The 18738-nt window shown below is 47.6% G+C and overlaps 1 protein-coding gene across 1 annotated transcript in view; it reads right to left on the reverse strand.

Annotated features, from left to right (window-relative positions):
* The window catches only part of LOC133356694 (contactin-2-like), a 250453-nt gene that overhangs the window by 82701 nt on the left and 149014 nt on the right, over nt 1-18738 (reverse strand). The window contains exons 8-11 of the mRNA XM_061574335.1: nt 16140-16303; nt 15588-15724; nt 14084-14219; nt 5776-5923 (exon numbers count right to left, since the gene is read on the reverse strand). Of these exons, the coding sequence (XP_061430319.1) occupies nt 5776-5923; nt 14084-14219; nt 15588-15724; nt 16140-16303 (585 nt within the window). The remainder of the gene's footprint in view (nt 1-5775; nt 5924-14083; nt 14220-15587; nt 15725-16139; nt 16304-18738) is intronic.

Below are 18738 nucleotides of genomic sequence, written 5' to 3' on the forward strand. Positions count from 1 at the left end.
GCAGCGGAGTAAGAAATTGCATGGCTGCTCCTTCACCTTGGTGAGTGTTTAGCTGGGTTACTAATACGAAGCATTACCCAGTTTATATATATTTAGCTAGATACACATTTACATTTTTATAGAATTCTGAAATGATTTACAAACATATGTTCAAAGGGGAAATTAATGGAGTGAGCAGCTTGGGTTAATGTGAGGGCAGCAGCAGGAGAAGCCAGATCACGACTCACGCCCACAGTCAGAGCACTGCGCTGATGTTTGCAAAGGTTAAATCAACGTAGAATAGTTTGGTTGAAGAAAGCAATTATAAAATTAATGAGATATCACATTTTTGTAACTTTAAAAAAAGGCACCAAATAAGGAATGACATCACTTTATAAAATCTGAGTACTCTTTTCAAAAGTCACCTTGACAACACCAAGTATATTCTAACCCCTCAATAGCTGGCCTTGCCCAAATTAGGCACTCAACCATAAATTGTGCTCAATGTATTTTTTGTGTCAGTGGTGACTGCATCGAGGCCATGAAACTTGTTATAAAAGAACCCGGCTTTGTTTTGAATGGGCCCTTGACGCACACACACACGCGCGCGACGGCTGCGGGCACGTGCAATGACTCAGACGCGGGGGCAGCGTTGGCCTCCTGAGCCACCCAGACGCCTCGTGCAGCTCTCCTGCATTGAGACCAACCTCCGTAGTGATGGCGCAAAACACCGCCATTTCAATAATGAGGTCATTATCGGAAAGCAAATGCCACCCACGACAATTGAAATACATTTATAATGTGTGCAGCCTGCCGGGCCGTGCGGCGGGATGGCTAGGGACGCGACGCCGACACAAGACCTCACAGTCAACGAGACGTGGCATTTTGATTGTGCAGTCTCGCGGGGCTCGGTGGTGGAGGAGGAGGCAAATTGAAAAGAGGAGCGCATTCAGTAACTAGGCGGGCGGTAGCCCAGCACTCGGCGGCTTCACCACCAGAGGTGACGGCGTGATCACCAACATGGGTTCAGTCGTCCTGCCAGCAAGCATCACTCTTGGTGGGGGCGGGGGGAGGGGAACAGTGGCAGAGCGGTTGGTGCACTGCGTCATGAACCCTGCGACCAAAGTTTGATTCGCGGCCACGCTTGACATCAGTGGTGATGAGTGATATCTGAACCGGTCCTGGATCTCCCCCTGCCCCGCCCCACTCCCATTCATCACTAATCTGCACTCACCAGAGTGGTGAATAATTGCGAAAAGAATAACCCACGTCCCACACAGCATGCAATGGACAAAGGGCTGCAACAATTATCGTCTTTATTACAGCTTTTAGAATAAGGTAGCCTTTAAACAGTGTGAAACTATATTACAATTATATCGTTTGGCAGCGACTTAGCCCAAATAACACGTAACTCAACACCGCCCGCACCGCCAATTCAAGGGCAACATCACCGACGTTGAGCAAGTCTCCGCAGGGGCTAACGGACGGCTTCGTAGCCTCGATATCCTCACAGATAACGTCGCTAATTTACCTTGACAAGAAAAAGGAGCCCAAATGACGAATGAGGTGACATTTTAAAAAACCGAAAATTAACTGACGGTCTGGGTCGAATCCTAGCGTGCATGTCGGTCTCTTTCCTGCAATGCGGTGCAATGTGTACCGGCTGAGTAACGAGGATGAACACGTCATCCAACGATTAGACATTCAATTAAGAATTAAATCGTTGATACGTACAAAGTATATTAACGCAAGCGTACAACAAACATTTGCATAGAAGATTGGTACAGTGCTCGCTTCTGTTTGTAACCATAAAAAAAGAGGACCAGCTGTTGGATCAGAGTTATTGGACCTATTTAAAAAAAAAAACGTTTTCCAGACAAATGAAACACATCAGTTATGCATTATATTCCGCAATGATGACTCGTTTCGAAAAAGAAGACAATAACCGACCTGGAGAATTATAAACCATATAGCCTCCTATCACACACGTAGATTGTTCACATATGTTATTCGGGCAGATTAATGGACTATTCATAACTTCCAATGTTGAAGGAAGTAGTCACCCCCTGTAAAAGGCTGGCTGATGTCCCATCTGCTGAAGAAGCATGAACAGCAATACAGAGCCGGAGCCAAAGTACAGCGCTACGCAGGGATGATTTACCAAGCAAATTGCTCAAGGAGGGTGGCGTTTCTGTGCAGGTTACTTTAAATGGCATTATTATAACTGCTTGGACCCCTGGACAGGTTCCGCAAGATTGGAAAGATGTCCTGGTGGTCCACAGTATAAGAAGCGGAAATTTGGAAATAAAACTGTGATTTTTTATCTCGGCCTACAAACATTTGTATTTGGATGTTTTAATAGCTCGGAATCAGCGTTTGACATGATATATTACTCGAGAAAAACAACATTTTCAACTCTGTCTCTGTCAGTCTGTGGGTCTCTATGTAAGTCTGTGGGTCTCTATGCACGTCTGTGGTACTCTATGATGAAAAAAATCCCATGTTTGCGGGTACTTTTGTGACAAGGACTATCTCCCCGTGTAATTTCATCCGTAATTTTCCAGCATTACTGACCCCAGCTTGGGCTGGACACTTGTGAATTTGCTTCACAGCTGACGGGATGCTTCCGGCTCCGATCAAATGCACAATACAGAGACAGGCAAAACTCAGACTTAAAGCTTTCGTGACTGCAGGAATTCATCATGATGACGACCGCTTGTGTTGCGATCAAAACATTCGAGTTCTTTGTTATTTTCTTTGAACCTACAGTGAGGGAAAAATGTATCTGATCCCCTGCTGATTTTGTACGTTTGCCCACTGACAAAGAAATGATCAGTCTATAATTTTAAATGGTAGGTTTATTTGAACAGTGAGAGACAGAATAACAACAACAAAATCCAGAAAAAAGCATGTCAAAAATGTTATAAATTGATTTGCATTTTAATGAGGGAAATAAGTATTTGACCCCCTCTCAATCAGAAAGATTTCTGGCTCCCAGGTGTCTTTTATACAGGTAACGAGCTGAGATTAAGAGCACACTCTTAAAGGGAGTGCTCCTAATCTCAGCTTGTTACCTGTATAAAAGACTCCTGTTCACAGAAACAATCAATCAATCAGATTCCAAACTCTCCACCATGGCCAAGACCAAAGAGCTCTCCAAGGATGTCAGGGACAAGATTGTAGATCTACACAAGGCTGGAATGGGCTACAAGACCATCGCCAAGCAGCTTGGTGAGAAGGTGACAACAGTTGGTACGATTATTTGCAAATGGAAGAAACACAAAAGAACCGTCAATCTCCCTCAGCCTGGGGCTCCATGCAAGATCTCACCTCGTGGAGTTGCAATGATCATGAGAACGGTGAGGAATCAGCCCAGAACTACACGGGAGGATCTTGTTAATGATCTCAAGGCAGCTGGGACCATAGTCACCAAGAAAACAGTTGGTAACACACTACGCCGTGAAGGACTGAAATTCTGCAGCACCCGCAAGGTCCCCCTGCTCAAGAAAGCACATATACATGTCCGTCTGAAGTTTGCCAATGAACATCTGAATGATTCAGAGGACAACTTGGTGAAAGTGTTGTGGTCAGATGGAGACCAAAATGGAGCTCTTTGGCATCAACTCAACTCGCCGTGTTTGGAGGAGGAGGAATGCTGCCTATGACCCCAAGAACACCATCCCCACCGTCAAACATGGAGGTGGAAACATTATGCTTTGGGGGTGTTTTTCTGCTAAGGGGACAGGACAACTTCACCGCATCAAAGGGACGATGGACGGGGCCATGTACCGTCAAATCTTGGGTGAGAACCTCCTTCCCTCAACCAGGGCATTGAAAATGGGTCGTGGATGGGTATTCCAGCATGACAATGACCCAAAACACACGGCCAAGGCAACAAAGGAGTGGCTCAAGAACAAGCACATTAAGGTCCTGGAGTGGCCTAGCCAGTCTCCAGACCTTAATCCCATAGAAAATCTGTGGAGGGAGCTGAAGGTTCGAGTTGCCAAACGTAAGCCTCGAAACCTTAATGACTTGAAGAAGATCTGAAAAGAGGAGTGGGACAAAATCCCTCCTGAGATGTATGCAAACCTGGTGGCCAACTACAAGAAACGTCTGACCTCTGTGATTACCAACAAGAGTTTTGCCACCAAGTCCTAAGTCATGTTTTGCAGAGGGGTCAAATACATATTTCCCTCATTAAAATGCAAATCAATTTATAACATTTTTGACATGCGTTTTTCTGGATTTTGTTGTTGTTATTCTGTCTCTCACTGTTCAAATAAACCTACCATTAAAATTATAGACTGATCATTTCTTTGTCAGTGGGCAAACGTACAAAATCAGCAGGGGATCAAATACTTTTTTCCCTCACTGTATCTACGTGACTTTACCGAAAGACCCAAAGAATTGGCAATACCCACTTCTGGAATCTAGAACAACGTACGGTTAACAGATTACATACAGCAGATTCTACAGGTTCACAGCAACGTGGATTCTATGCGCATCACTACGGCAAAACAGAACGCATTTGCGAATCACAACGTGACCCTAGAGTCGTGGCAATGAACTAAATCCTGTTGAGGGGGCGAGTCACTACACCCATGGTCGTCAGACGGATGACAAAAGGTCTCTAACCTTCACGTGTAGACCTCTGGGATGAGCAATCGCATGCCCGCGCCACACAGAGGAGGTTGTTTAATTATTTCCATGAGAGATTACAGACCGCATCGATCATCCTCCCGCTCGCATTCTCTGTCCCGGGCAGACTGCGCATGAGCACTTCAAAGGAATAAAATAAAAATCGACGCTGCCGACAGGGTCACCCCAAAACGAGCGCCTCTCTCAAGGTCTACAATGAAAGGGGGTTTCAGTTGCAGTGGCTGACACCCACGCTTGTGTGCAGGGGGCAAGGATATGGGCAGGCGCCTGCCACTCAAGACTCACGGAGAGCCAGGGCCCTGGCTGGGCAGACGTGTGACCTCTGAGCGGAGCTGAATGCAGCAACTTCGGACTCTGCGTTTCTGAATAAAGCATTTTATCTAGCCTCTTTAAGAGTGCGAGTAATCAATCGCAACCGGAACTCTTTGGCGAGTGATACTCTGATGTCGCGTCGCTATAAAGATAATGATGTAAATAAAAAGAACATCAACAACAACAAAGCCCACTGCCCTCATCATGACCGCCCCCTGGAAAATGTCGAGGTGTAGGCCTCAATGTGCTCGCTCACCGCTGGTGGAACGTCCCACATGCAAGTGAGCTCGACTCAAACTTCTGGGGGGTATTCGGGCCTTATTCTTCAATCCTGGCCAGATACCTTTGAAGGTTATTCGCACATAATATGTGACCTGTTGATTAACCAACTGTTGTGTGGACAGCAGCAGCAAAAGCAGAGATTGAAGCATCGTTGTTGTTGTCTCAGCTGCCATGCTGGCAGAGCGAGCTGGTGGCCACCACTGACCATTCCACCGTGGCAACATCCTCCATTCTCATCATCACTGCCTCATGGAATGGAAATATACTGGAAACTGACGATTGTGGATAATGGCCCTTTTTCAGTGCAAAGATGGAGGTACAATAGATTGAGTCACTTGTACGTAGACTCATACATTGGCTGAAAGCATCTGAAAATGTAAAACCCAACGTAGCAGCAGCAAGGACCCTCCTGCAAAAGAGTCCTACGACTCTGCGTGGCTCTCCTGGAGAGATCAGACAACATGAAATATAACCACAAACACGGGCGATCGCCACTGGGGCCACGGAGGGACGACGCGTTGCCTCCCCAGGGCCGCCACTCACTTGCTGCTGTTGGGCAGCGACTCGGTGCCGCGGCCCCACGAGATGCTGGGCCTCGGGGCGGCGTGGAGGGCGCAGGCGATGTTCACCGAGCCGCCGCGCACCGCCTGCACCACCGTGGGGTGGCTGTGGTTAAACTCCGGGGCGAACGCTGCCAGCCAAGGGAACACACGGCACACGGCAGGAGGCCAGCGTCAACGCGGCTCTGAGCCCCGGCTCGCCTGGACGTAGTGGCGGTCGTCGCGTCCCCTCCTGGTGGTCCGTCGTTGAGACGTAACAGAGAGCATCACTTAAGTCTGTCAGGCAAAGGGAATTCTACTGACGTAGAAAAGGCAATGATAGCAATACAGGTGTTAATATGTTCAAAACATCACATAAACACCTATGATAAGACATCAAGTGGTAAAACATGCAAATAAATATGCTTGGATAATTAGGATATGCACTGCCCTTAACACTGAATTGGACTACACCAGAGACAGCCTTCTTATGCGGCTTCATCTCCCCAGTGCGAGACTGAAAAACGCTGACCACCTGCCCCGACTGGACATCCGTGAGAAAAAGAGCTTCATAGATCATCAGATTCCTGCAGCATAAATAAAGATCATGATATGAAGCAGATACACAGTGACATTGCATTTCAACATGTAAGTGTATTTCTGTACGACGCCGTCTCTGACGAGGTCAAGTCATTTCCAAATGAAGTGCTTTGCGTTGATGCGCTTGGGCAGGAGACGTGTCCCCAGGTCGAGACGACTGGCTGAGCGGCGGCCGAACGAGGGGACCCTGAAGGACTCCCCCTGCACGTGGGATCAGCTCATGTGTAGCAGCTACTTGGATTGGTGCATTGCGAGGCCGTGTAGGATGTCAGTGGCTAGATCATGGCTGATGATGATGATGAAGCAGCGTATTCATTACAACGTAGAATAAAGTGTGCGTGACGCCACGATACATGATTATCTTATTGGTTCTTTCGGTAAAGTCACGTAGAAGGGAAATAATAAAATAATAAAAAACAAATTATACAAGTGTATTTTATTATGTTTTATTATTATTTTATTATTTCCCTTCTACGTGACTTTACCGAAAGAACCAATAAGATGAATCCCTGCAGTCACGAAAGCTTCAAATCGAAAAATACATGATTAATTAACAGGAAAATCAAATCCCATAATGAAATGAGTAATAACTAAACAATTGAACAGAGATGATTAATGCATGAGGTGCACATGACACTTTAAAGGTCCTTCAGCATTGATATTTCAAGCAGAGTCATGGCTCCCCGGATTGAGCCTGCGAGTCACGTGCGTGCGCGTGCGCTGTGCCGAGTTTCCTCGCGCCCGACCGTATGTCAGCCTCCACTGAGGCACAACACAGACTAATCGTTCCTAACACTGTGCTCAACAAGTAATGAGTCAAGATTAATCAGCTCATTGATTAATTTGTATAAATATTTAACCGGACCAATTCAACGGGAAAACTCTCACGCAAACACCTGAACCTGAAGACGCACTGAGACCAGCTTCGCGAATCGTCAGCAGTCACGGAGTGCCCGGCACTTCCCCGGGATTATTTCTCTCTGCCCAGTGACACAAATCATACAATTCGCTCACTGGGCAGATGGGGTTGCTCCTTGTCCTCTACTGACACTGCTGTCTGGAGCTGCCTTCCCCCTCGGTGTCCACACGGCCCTCGCTCCCCGCGTTGAAGGCCATGATCGAGGCATCCCTCGCCTCCTTCTGCCGAGCCACGGCCAATTCCCACGCATCTCAATGTCACGTCCCCTTCCCGTAGCATCTTCAGTCCTACAATGGTGGGCTGTCCCACCTGATGATGATTGCTTGTGTTGCGATCGAAACGTCGTGATCTATTATTATTCTACCTACGTGACTTTACCGAAAGAACCAAAGAGTATTAATTACATTTACTTGTATAGACCCACTCCGAGAAGTAAAAATCACCATTAAGAAGGGATTTAAAGTTACAAGCACAGCTAAACAAACTTTTAATGATGGACGTGACTTGTTGGATATGCCATGTGCTCTCTGCATCACATTAACCAGACATTTTCTTAAAGACAGAACACAAAAACGAAACAACTCTGGAAGCTAACTGTGTGTGCAATGTCAGGACCTCTCTGGCACGAGTTGTAAATTCGTCGAGTGAGAAAATCTGACTTTAAAGCTCCAGCAAGCTGTACAATTATGATATTCGAGTGACATCATCTCCACAACACAACCACTGACAACATCATACACGGCAGTGCTCATTTTATGGACCACACAGGGATGGTCGGCCGAGTCAAACCCTGACTAGAATTGAACTTGCAACTTTCCAACGGTGCAGCAACGGCCGCGATCAAGATTCTACCCAGTAAAATATTTGACAACGAGATTTGATGAATGTAATTTCTCATGTTTTGACACTCTTTTGTTGCATTGATTTCCCATCGACTACCTCTCGTCTGAAGCTGCGAGAAGCCTTTGTCGGTCTGGGAATATTTCAGATTAGCGGTCGCCCATTAGGAACCAGTGAATTGACTGTAATTTGAATTTAATTGCGAGCGATTAGCACGCGCCACCAATAGTGAAAAGGCAGTGCCTTGCACCACGCTCAGCCATGCGGAATTTATATAGAATTTTAATGATGAGTGATGGCACATTCAGCTGGTCAGCGACCATCTTAAGCTTCTATAATGAAAAATAATAATATAGTTAGAAAAGTTATAGTGCTTCGCAATTAAGCAAAGTAAGGATTGCAGGGGAGGAGTGGCGGTGCAGCGGTTGCACTACTGATCTCTGCATCGGCCACAGGAGATCGCATCCCTGCCTCGGCTAACATCAGTGGCTGGGTGAGAGGCGAACCGGTCCTGGGTCTCCTCCTTTACAAACACGCACTGGCGGGCATGGTGAAGTACGGTTACACAGCCTCCATGACCAACACCGTATGAGGAGGTCTTCATTCACTTTTAGATCGATGAAGGGTTGTAATTTTTTTTGATGATTAAGTATGAAAAATGTTTTAAATCGAAAAAGACGATGTACTTTGAACTTCTTTCGCATGGTACGTAGCCAACCATGCTAAATTGAACTATACTCAAACATGCCTAGATAGACTAACCACAATTTACCACCGAGCGTGGCACGTTTGGTGCGCCTGGAGACAGTTTAATGAGACGACGAAAACTGGTCACAGGACAGAAGACAAGGTGCTGTGGGTGTTGCAGTCCAGAGTCACATACACGCGAATCAACTCAAGGTCTGCTCTCGTGTGCCAGAGCCTCAGTCGTTGCTGTCAGTCGTATGCCACGAGAGGATTTGTGTTGAAACAATGACGTTTACATATTGGCAGTACATATCAAGTGCTCTCAAACTGGATGAATCAGCACATCGAAAGTAAGGAAAACGGGTGCAATGTATTTGTAATGGTCAGCATGAAACAGGTGTCGTGTAACACGGCCAGATACGTCCGAGCTAAACGCAAAACATTGGATCATGCTCATCTATGGCAACACTCCTGGGCATTTAGGAGAATATTCCACATTTCTATAACAGAGACGAGGCCATCCAGACAAGAAGACAATTTGTGTTAAGCACATGGAGGTTTGTTGTGTTTCTGCAACAAGTTGTCCTCTGTAGTGTGTAACTTTACAGGTGACCTGCAGTGTGTAACTTTACAGGTGACCTGCAGTGTGTAACTTTACAGGGTGACCTGCAGTGTGTAACTTTACAGGTGACCTGCAGTGTGTAACTTTACAGGTGACCTGCAGTGTGTAACTTTACAGGGTGACCTGCAGTGTGTAACTTTACAGCGTGACCTGCAGTGAGTAACTTTACAGGTGACCTGCAGTGTGTAACTTTACAGGTTACCTGCAGTGTGTAACTTTACAGGTGACCTGCAGTGTGTAACTTTACAGGTGACCTGCAGTGTGTAACTTTACAGGGTGACCTGCAGTGTGTAACTTAACAGGTGACCTGCAGTGAGTAACTGTACAGGTGACCTGCAGTGAGTAACTTTACAGGTGACCTGCAGTGAGTAACTGTACAGGTGACCTGCAGTGTGTAACTTAACAGGTGACCTGCAGTGTGTAACTTTACAGGTGACCTGCAGTGTGTAACTTTACAGGGTGACCTGCAGTGAGTAACTTTACAGGTGACCTGCAGTGTGTAACTTTACAGGTGACCTGGAGTGTGTAACTTAACAGGTGACCTGCAGTGTGTAACTTTACAGGTGACCTGCAGTGAGTAACTTTACAGGTGACCTGCAGTGTGTAACTTTACAGGTGACCTGCAGTGAGTAACTTTACAGGTGACCTGCAGTGTGTAACTTCACAGGGTGACCTGCAGTGTGTAACTTTACAGGGTGACCTGCAGTGTGTAACTTTACAGGTGACCTGCAGTGTGTAACTTTACAGGTGACCTGCAGTGTGTAACTTTACAGGTGACCTGCAGTGTGTAACTTTACAGGTGACCTGCAGTGAGTAACTTAACAGGTGACCTGCAGTGTGCAACTTTACAGGTGACCTGCAGTGTGTAACTTTACAGGTGACCCGCAGTGTGTAACTTTACAGGTGACCCGCAGTGTGTATCTTTACAGGTGACCTGCAGTGTGTAACTTTACAGGTGACCTGCAGTGTGTAACTTTACAGGTGACCTGCAGTGTGTAACTTCACAGGGTGACCTGCAGTGTGTAACTTTACAGGTGACCTGCAGTGTGTAACTTTACAGGTGACCTGCAGTGTGTAACTTTACAGGTGACCTGCAGTGTGTAACTTTACAGGTGACCTGCAGTGTGTAACTTTACAGGTGACCTGCAGTGTGTAACTTTACAGGTGACCTGCAGTGTGTAACTTTACAGGGTGACCTGCAGTGTGTAACTTTACAGGTGACCTGCAGTGTGTAACTTTACAGGTGACCTGCAGTGTGTAACTTTACAGGGTGACCTGCAGTGTGTAACTTTACAGGTGACCTGCAGTGTGTAACTTTACAGGTGACCTGCAGTGAGTAACTTTACAGGGTGACCTGCAGTGTGTAACTTTACAGGTGACCTGCAGTGAGTAACTTTACAGGTGACCTGCAGTGTGTAACTTCACAGGTGACCTGCAGTGTGTAACTTTACAGGTGACCTGCAGTGTGTAACTTTACAGGGTGACCTGCAGTGTGTAACTTCACAGGTGACCTGCAGTGTGTAACTTTACAGGTGACCTGCAGTGTGTAACTTTACAGGGTGACCTGCAGTGTGTAACTTCACAGGTGACCTGCAGTGTGTAACTTTACAGGGTGACCTGCAGTGTGTAACTTTACAGGTGACCTGCAGTGTGTAACTTTACAGGTGTCCTGCAGTGAGTAACTTTACAGGTGACCTGCAGTGTGTAACTGTACAGGTGACCTGCAGTGTGTAACTTTACAGGTGACCTGCAGTGTGTAACTTCACAGGTGACCTGCAGTGTGTAACTTTACAGGTGACCTGCAGTGTGTAACTTCACAGGTGACCTGCAGTGTGTAACTTCACAGGTGTCCTGCAGTGTGTAACTTTACAGGTGACCTGCAGTGTGTAACTTTACAGGTGACCTGCAGTGTGTAACTTTACAGGTGACCTGCAGTGAGTAACTTTACAGGTGACCTGCAGTGAGTAACTTTACAGGTGACCTGCAGTGTGTAACTTTACAGGTGACCTGCAGTGTGTAACTTTACAGGTGACCTGCAGTGAGTAACTTTACAGGTGACCTGCAGTGTGTATCTTTACAGGTGACCTGCAGTGTGTAACTTTACAGGTGACCTGCAGTGAGTAATAATAATAATAGTACAATTTGTAACGCGCGCAAATTTGCAGACGTAGTGGCCGCAACTCAGAGGCGCAGAGCCAAGCTCAGAGTCGCTCAAAAGCATGATTGTAGAGGTGAGTTTTTAAGTGTCTCTTGAAGGAGGCGATTGAGGTGATGCTGCGAATGTGCCGAGGGATATCGTTCCAGACTGTTGGGGCTGCCACCGAGAAGCGGCGCATAGACATGACCATCCTGGATCTTGGTATCAAGAGGAGGTCGTGAGTCGCGCTGCGCAGGCATCTGCCGTGTGCTGAGCTGCAAGTTGTCAGTAATGAAGAAAGATACGGCGGGCAGGCGGATATGAAGGCATTGTGGCAGAGGCAGGCGGTCTTGTATGTGACCCTACTGGCAATGGGGAGCCAGTTGAGAGCGCGGAGACGAGCTAGTGAGTCGAGGCGGGGATGAGTGTGGGCAATGACGACGCGTGCTAGGTTATTTTGTAGTCTTTGAAGCTTCCTTAGGTTGCCAGCGGAGGTCCGGACAAGGACGGAGTTACAATAGTCAAGGCGAGACCCAACTATGCAACATGCCAAAGTGTTGGCAATTTCAGTAGAGATGAGAGGACGTATGTGTCTAAGAGCCTTCAGGTGAAAGTTACATGAGCTGATGATATGGTTGGTTTGACGGTCGAAGGATAAAGTTGAATCTAGGATGACACCGAGGTAGCTGAAGTGGTTGGTGAACTTGATGCTATGACCGAAGATGTGTATGTGTGTGGGGAGTGCTGCTGAATTGAGACGTTGCTTGGTACCTAACATGATGGCCACTGACTTTTTCGGATTAAGGGCTAGGTTGTGTGCAGTGAACCATTGTTGCACGGCGGTGGTACATTCCGAGAGCCTCTCGAATCCAGATGCATTGCTAGAATCGATGGCGGTGAATAGAATCGTGTCATCCGCGTATGAGTGATGCTTAACACCGAAGCTTGCAATGAGTCGGCCGATCGGGGAAGTGTAGGCTGTGAAGAGCAGGGGACCTAGAACAGAGCCCTGGGGAACCCCGCATAATGCTCTTGTTTCAGGCGATGTGGACATGCCCACCCTGACTGAGGATTGCCGGTCAGAAAGGTACGAAGCTATCCACTTGAGTAACTTTACAGGTGACCTGCAGTGTGTAACTTTACAGGGTGACCTGCAGTGTGTAACTTTACAGGTGACCTGCAGTGAGTAACTTTACAGGTGACCTGCAGTGAGTAACTTTACAGGTGACCTGCAGTGTGTAACTTTACAGGTGACCTTCAGTGTGTAACTTTACAGGTGACCTGCAGTGTGTAACTTTACAGAGTGACCTGCAGTGAGTAACTTTACAGGTGACCTGCAGTGTGTAACTTTATAGGTGACCTGCAGTGTGTAACTTTACAGAGTGACCTGCAGTGTGTAACTTTACAGGGTGACCTGCAGTGTGTAACTTTATAGATGACCTGCAGTGTGTAACTTTACAGGTGACCTGCAGTGTGTAACTTTACAGGTGACCTGCAGTGTGTAACTTTACAGGTGACCTGCAGTGTGTAACTTTACAGGTGACCTGCAGTGTGTAACTTTACAGGTGACCTGCAGTGTGTAACTTTACAGGTGACCTGCAGTGTGTAACTTTACAGGTGACCTGCAGTGTGTAACTTTACAGGTGACCTGCAGTGTGTAACTTTACAGGTGACCTGCAGTGAGTAACTTTACAGGTGACCTGCAGTGTGTAACTTTACAGGTGACCTGCAGTGTGTAACTTTACAGGTGACCTGCAGTGTGTAACTTTACAGGTGACCTGCAGTGTGTAACTTTACATGTGACCTGCAGTGTGTAACTTTACAGGTGACCTGCAGTGTGTAACTTTACAGGTGACCTGCAGTGTGTAACTTTACAGGTGACCTGCAGTGTGTAACTTTACAGGTGACCTGCAGTGTGTAACTTCACAGGTGACCTGCAGTGTGTAACTTTACAGGTGACCTGCAGTGTGTAACTTTACAGGTGACCTGCAGTGTGTAACTTTACAGGTGGCCTGCAGTGTGTAACTTTACAGGTGACCTGCAGTGTGTAACTTTACAGGTGACCTGCAGTGTGTAACTTTACAGGTGGCCTGCAGTGTGTAACTTTACAGGTGACCTGCAGTGTGTAACTTTACAGGGTGACCTGCAGTGAGTAACTTTACAGGTGACCTGCAGTGAGTAACTTTACAGGTGACCTGCAGTGTGTAACTTTACAGGTGACCTGCAGTGTGTAACTTTTGCAGGTGACCTGCAGTGAGTAACTTTACAGGGTGACCTGCAGTGTGTAACTTTACAGGTGACCTGCAGTGTGTAACTTTACAGGTGACCTGCAGTGAGTAACTTTACAGGTGACCTGCAGTGTGTAACTTTACAGGTGACCTGCAGTGTGTAACTTTACAGGGTGACCTGCAGTGTGTAACTTCACAGGGTGACCTGTAGTATCTAACTTGTAGCAGGGAGAGTGCAAGGCTCCAGAGGGCTCGTCGTCCCCGGGATCTGGGTCTCACCGAGCACGCGCAGCTGGGCGCTGGAGTAGATCTCGCCATGCTCGTTGCTGGCCACGCACTGGTACATGCCCTCGTCGCTCATGTTGACGCTGGTGATCTTCAGGCGGCCATCATCACGGCTCACCAATATCCTGCCCTGCAAGAGACACCGGACGCACGCAGACGCTCCGCACCCGAGCTCGGCAGCGTGCGAACACGTGTCGACTCGTTGATCGTCAAGCCTCACGATGTAGGCCTGGGCCTGCTTAGCTTCGCAGAGCCGATGAGGTCGGACGTATTCCAGGTCATTTGGTCACAGGCGATCCGTCGCGTTACTCACATTGTACTGTGAACATGCTGTCAGGCTTGCTCACTAAAATTCCCAGAATAATTATTTTCATCATCTTTTCCTGACTTCGAGGAGAAATAAGCCGAACAAACCCTCGGTTCCAATTAACACGGCTCGAGCCCTGATGGGGGGAGATTGTTCCCGTGTCATCCCGGGAAGGCTTCGCACAGACGTGGCACGAGCGTGACCGGGTGTGTCGGGACCGCTGGTGTCGAGCAACACGTCAGGAATCGTGGGGCAGCTCCCACATCTTCCTGAAGCCAGTGGTCAAAACTCTGTATTGTGATGGTGTGAATACCCCTGTCCCCAGAGGGACAGTACTGTTGACTATTAAGAGAGTCACACAGCGCTCACTGAATCAACTTTGGAGGGAGGATTGGACAAATTATACTTCACTAAAACTGAACGAGTCATGTACTTCAATGATTATAATCATGCTTTTTTTAATGCTAACAATAAAACAAATCTCTTATGTGTGAGTGATGAGAATTGCGATAAAACCATGCACAGCAGCAGCAGCAGCATGACTGGGTCATGACAATCGTAGTTTGTCCACCCGGTGCACTGCTCTTTGTGAGAAGGTGCTCCCGAAATCATTGCCATGGACACAGGAGTTGAATATACAGCCTAAATAGACATACTTCATTGGAATTAGCTCTACCTTAAAGTGGTTGTACAAAAGCAAAAACCACCGAGAAAATATTTCACGTTAACGTAAGCGACTGCACGTTTCACGTTTCCAAGGAGGAAAAATGTTTTCATGTTGTAAAATCCATTATTACATTTGTTTTCAGTGGGGATTAGTTATTTAAGCATATTAACATTTTGCCCAACAGGCATGGGGGGGGGGGGGATCAGTCTCTGTTACTGCCAACCACGCAGCACAATACAAAAATAAACCACCGACAGCCACTTCACACTGCTGGCATTCACTGGGAAGCCGTAAGTGATGACACGTTAACCTGGGTGTTACTGTAAACATACTGTCGGGTCCAACTTGAATAAATGTGGAGGAATCAACTTAATGAGCTGGGCTGCATTAGAGGCCGAGACAGAGCTGAGCCGTGACTAGGAACACGGCCTCAAGCGAAGCCCAAAGGAGCTCCGGGCTGTGGTGTTGAGGCTCCAAAGAGAAATCCGGTCACCTCCTCTCCAGCGCAAGCTGCCCAGGCCTACCTTTGACTCCAGGAGGATTCCGTTCCGCAGCCACTGGTACAAGGGCGTGGGCGTCCCTGTGGCGTTGCAGCTCCAGTACAAGTCATTGCCAATGTGAATGTTTGCGTTCACGATTCCTAGAGTCCACTGCGGGCGAGCTGCAAGGAGGCAATCGAATGAAAGAAGAACGAAGGAAGGAATTAAACAAACACAGCAACTACGGATACTTTCTATCAAAATATTTGGGAAACCGACTTTCATGAAAAGGTAAAGGTGCAGCCCGGAAATTGCTTGCTCACGCTATTGCTGGGAGAAGGGCCTCCACTTCAGGGAGTTCTAGAGCCCCTACCACAACAACAGCTGCCGTTCACCGCTAAGTGGCGGTGACGTCTTCACGGCGCCTATGCTAGGTTAGGTGCAATTTGACGTAACGTCAAGTGCTAAAGACTTGCTGCTGGCAGGCGATGGGATCGGAAGTCTGATTCCGCCGGCAAGACCAACAAAGTGGAAACCGGTCACAAAGCGTGCATTCCATTCATCGGCAAAAGCTCCGTAGTGAAACTGCAGCCTCACCGTGCACAAGAACCTCGGTCGAGGCGCTCGTGTTCCCCAGCTTGTTGTTGGCGTTGCACCGGTACGTGCCGTTATCGGAGGTCTGCACCTCCTCGATCTCCAGCACCGGCCCGGCCTTGAGCAGCAGGGCCCCCGGGCGGTGCCACGTGATGTTGGGCACGGGGCTGAGGAGCACAGCGTGGATAACGCCGTTTGTACGTACGCATATATGTTGAACTTCTTTCGCGCCGTACATAGCCAACTGTGCTAATCGGAGGTGCGGGAGAAGGACGACACAGGAGGGCAGATTGAGGAGGAGATCAAAGGGTGAACGAGGGGGAGATCGAGGGGGAGATTGTGGAGGAAGTCGAGGGGGAGTTCACTAGTTTACTGAGGATGATGCTGCCAAGTAGATGTTTTGTAATGAGGTGGATGAAGCTGCTGCTGTGCAATTCCAATCGAGTAATTTGAGGGTATTTTTTAGCATTTGGATGTCTGATCAATACCAGTGACATTGAATGTATTTCTTCCGATAGAAGAAAACCAGGGAACCCAGAGGATACCCATGCAGGACAGGGGGGAAACCACATAGCAGGGTGCCCAAACCGGGCACCAAACCCAGGCACTTCTTGCTGCGAGGCACAAGTGCTACCACTGCGCCACTCTGCTGTTCGAAGGTTGTGGAGATCACAGGATGTGGTGGAATAAGAAATGAGAACGGTGGATGCAACCAGAGGAGAATGGGCAGAGAAAAGAGGCACGTGGAGAGAGGATCAAAGGAGTGGACTCCATTCAAGAATGGGACCTCTAGCTTAGAGAGAACATGGAGTGTTCTTGCCAACAACATCTATAAACCTTGTAGCAATTGTTTAACAAGCCTGACAAGGCCGATGAGACCCTGAAGGTCAAAACAAATACAGTTTTCTTGTTTCAACCAATGCTGTGGGATAATATTTGTCTCGAAGACTTCCTTTAAGCTGTATACACACAAACCAACCTTTAAATAATAATGGTTAGGTAGCATCGTCAATAATTCGCTGCAGGTCTTACAACAATGCATTGTCAGTACTAATATTTGTCTCGAAGACTTCCTTTAAGCTGTACACACACAAACCAACCTTTAAATAATAATGGTTAGGTAGCATCGTCAATAATTCGCTGCAGGTCTTACAACAATGCATTGTCAGTACTTTTGAAACACGTAAACACCGCAATCCTGAGGCACGGAACTTAACACAGTGATTGATGGCATGCCAAGAAATTTACATAAAATCTATTGAGCAAGCCTGACTTAAGCACTCTAGTTGAAACGGAGCTTTTTCATGAGACTTCTCCTACCATAGTATGCATATATATAACTTCACGCAATTATTATATTTACACTGTGTACAATGCATCAAAGCAAAAAGTTAATATTTTATTTCATCCCAGGTCCCCATAGGTGCGCAGCAGCAAACACGCTCTTGAAGAGACAACTTGGGAGGTAACATCACGTGCCTCTGCCCGACACGCAACGGGGACCGGGATAATTTCCGCCACCGCCACACCGTGCAGACGCGTGGCCGCCTGCTCGTGGCGTGGCCAGCGGAACGTTGCCGGCTCGTTGTTGTCGCTGTTGCTTAGACCACGGTTCATCGCCTCCAGCCTCGGGCATGGTGACCAATAAATGTGGTTCTTATTTTTATTATTGTTGTTATGGTCACAGAGCACAGGCCCCAAGGCTCAAAAATTCCAAGCGACCAGCAACAAACAGCACTCATAACATTCCGGTTCTGAGTCCACTCGGCCTCTCATCCCGTCTCGGGGTTCGAGTGCGGCTCCCCCGAGTTGCGTTCAGGGCGTGCCGCACTTTGCTGGGCACGATGTTCGACGGTCCGCCTACAACCGCGTGCCATCGTCGAGAAAGACAGAGAAGGGCGGTGGAGTGGACGTCGGGCCCCACAAAAGCGAGCAGCTCAGCTCGGTTCAACAAAGAAGTTCACAGCAAGTGGAGCGAAGCGTGGGACATCGCACAACACGTGGCACGACCCCAACGCACGTTGCCAGGGAGCTGCATGGCGGTGCAACGGCGATCGAGAGACGGTCTGTCCACCACCGCCTTAGAATGGTGGAACTTCCACCACAGGCTCAGAGCTGTCATTGGGGATGAGCAGTGCGTAACGCCCGTTTGGCGCCCTGGACAAACGATGCGGATGAGGCTGCCATGAGCACTCATCCAAATTGATCGTTTTCATGGTGGGTGTCAGTTTTCTTTCGGCCGAAACCTTGGTGTTTACTTTGCATCATATTGTGCAATTTTTTTCACTCCCCTACTGGCCTAATGTAGTTACTTGCCTCTTCTAATGTTACATTTATTTAAATAGATTTATTATTCAGGTGCAATGCATCATTTTTACTAAACCCTTTTCACATTTTACTGTATTAATTATTGTAATTTTTTTTTCAACATTTATTAAACTTTCATGTTCAAAAACTATTGCTTTTTATTTCTCTTGATGTAATCTAGGGCACCGTTGAAAAAGAGGCCGTGCTGTGGCGTGCGCGTCAATGGGTGTCGGTTACACAGAGGAAGCGAGAATGCACTGGATGACCATTTTGAGCTTATCATCGAGAGACGCCG

Source organism: Lethenteron reissneri, chromosome 55 (assembly GCF_015708825.2).
Source record: "Lethenteron reissneri isolate LAM-NWPU_2019-01 chromosome 55, ASM1570882v1, whole genome shotgun sequence".
In the NCBI taxonomy this organism is placed as follows: domain Eukaryota; kingdom Metazoa; phylum Chordata; class Hyperoartia; order Petromyzontiformes; family Petromyzontidae; genus Lethenteron; species Lethenteron reissneri.